The sequence below is a fragment of the Trichechus manatus genome, unplaced genomic scaffold (genome assembly GCF_000243295.1).
Source record: "Trichechus manatus latirostris isolate Lorelei unplaced genomic scaffold, TriManLat1.0 scaffold00302, whole genome shotgun sequence".
NCBI lineage: Eukaryota > Metazoa > Chordata > Mammalia > Sirenia > Trichechidae > Trichechus > Trichechus manatus.
Window position 1 is genome coordinate 100,291 of NW_004444238.1, and position 2,157 is coordinate 102,447.

The following is a 2,157-nucleotide window of genomic DNA, read 5'->3' on the forward strand; positions in this document are numbered from 1 at the left end:
TCCACCGGCCATTTCCCTCGAGCCTGTGTGTCCTCAAAGAACCTGATGGAGAAGGAGTGCTGCCCGCTGTGGCGTGGGGATGGGAGTCCCTGTGGCCAGCTTTCAGGCAGGGGTTCCTGTCAGGACATCCTTCTGTCCAATGCACCACTCGGGCCTCAATTCCCCTTCACAGGGGTGGATGACCGGGAATCTTGGCCCTCTGTCTTTTATAACAGGACTTGCCAGTGCTCTGGAAACTTCATGGGATTTGACTGTGGAACTTGTAGATTTGGCTTTTGGGGGCCAAACTGCACTGAGAGGCGACTGTTAGTAAGAAGAAACATCTTTGATTTGACTGTCCCAGAGAAGAACAAATTCCTTGCCTACCTTACTTTAGCGAAGCATACCACCAGTCCAGACTATGTTATCCCCACGGGCACCTATGGCCAAATGAACAATGGATCAACACCCATGTTTAGTGACATCAACATTTATGACCTCTTTGTCTGGATGCATTATTACGTGTCTAGAGACACACTGCTCGGAGGGTCTGAAATCTGGAGTGACATTGATTTTGCTCATGAAGCACCAGGCTTCCTGCCTTGGCATAGACTCTTCTTGCTGCTGTGGGAGAAAGAAATCCAGAGGCTGACAGGGGATGAGAACTTCACTATTCCTTACTGGGATTGGCGGGATGCAGAAGACTGTAACATTTGCACAGATGAGTACATGGGAGGGCACCACCCAGCAAACCCTAACCTACTCAGCCCAGCATCCTTCTTCTCTTCTTGGCAGGTAAGATGCAGCTGGAGTAGAAAGCTGATTGAATCATAGACATACAATGTCAGAGCCACAAGAGACCTTAGCAATCACTTCTTCAGGGAAGTCTTTGTAAACCTCCCTTCTCCACCTCTCCTGCCCCATAGCATAGGAAAGGTCTCTGATGACAAGATCTCCAAGTACCTTCTATTCTTCCTTTATAGCACACTGTACAATTGTAGCTGCATGGATATTAGTGTGATTATTTGTCTAATATCTGTTCTACTAGGTTTCGAAGCTCCAGTGAGTAGAGAACTTGGTATATCACTGTATCTCCGAGCACCTGGGATGGTGCCTGGCAAATTCTCATTAAGTATTTGTTGAATGAATTAATTAATGAATGGATGGATATTTAAATTATTGAATAAATAAATAGTATAGGCCAGTGAAGGATCCCTGGTGATGCAGTGGTTAAAGTGCTCAGCTGCTAACTGAAAGGTCAGTGGTTTAAACCCACCAGCCACTCCACTGGAGAAAGATGCGGCAGTCAGCTTCTGTAAAGATTACAGCCTTGGAAACCCAGTGGGGCAGTTCTACTCTGTCCTATAGGGTCGCTATGGGTCAGGATCGACTTGATAGCAGTGGGGTATAGGCCAGTGTTTGTGAAATTTTCTTTAAAATGAAATGCATATAGTATAAAAATTAAAAATACAAATTCCTGGCCCTATCCCAGACCATCAATCAGAATCTGCAGGAGGGAGTCTTGGGAAGGCATAATTTAATATGTTTCAATAACAATTAGAAAAGCTTGGGAAACACTGATTAATTTTTTTTTTCCTAATATAGAAGAGTCCCAAGGCCCAGATAGGCAAATAATGACGTAGTTGATATTCAGCGAGCATTTACCAGTTGCTTTTAAGCTGATTGTGACTCATAACAACCTTATAGGACAGAGTAGAACTTCCCCGTAAGGTTGCTAAGGCTATAATCTTTATGGAGCAGCTGATGGATTCAAACCACTGACCCTTTGGTTAGCAGCTGAGCACTTAACCACTGCATTACCAGGGCTCCTTAATGAGTATTTAGTATGTGTGAATTCCTGTTATAAGTGCTTTTATACATTAAGTAATTTAATGCTCTTACCATTCTCTGTTTTAAAGATTAGAAAACTGAGGTATAAAGAGATGAGGTAACTTGCACAAGATCATACATCCAGTAAGTAGAAGAGTTAAGATTTCATCTCTGACACTCTGGCTGCACCTACACTCTACCCTGTTTCTAAGGATGTGACTGCTGTGATGTGTTTAGCCAAAGGACTTAGCCCATTGTGTCTCACTTTTTCAATTCGACTGCATAAAAAATTAGCTTTGATTATAAATACTTAAACACTTTAGAGGTCCAAGATAAGGAATTGCTATA

General features: G+C 43.1%; 1 protein-coding gene across 1 annotated transcript in view; it reads left to right on the top strand.

The window, feature by feature from the left end:
- TYR (tyrosinase) overlaps positions 1 to 2,157 on the top strand; it is a gene marked incomplete at its 5' end in the record, with an annotated part of 120,843 nt that continues 118,686 nt past the window's right edge. Inside the window, one exon of the mRNA XM_004390486.2 lies at positions 1 to 774. Within this exon, the coding sequence (XP_004390543.1) occupies positions 1 to 774 (774 nt within the window). The remainder of the gene's footprint in view (positions 775 to 2,157) is intronic.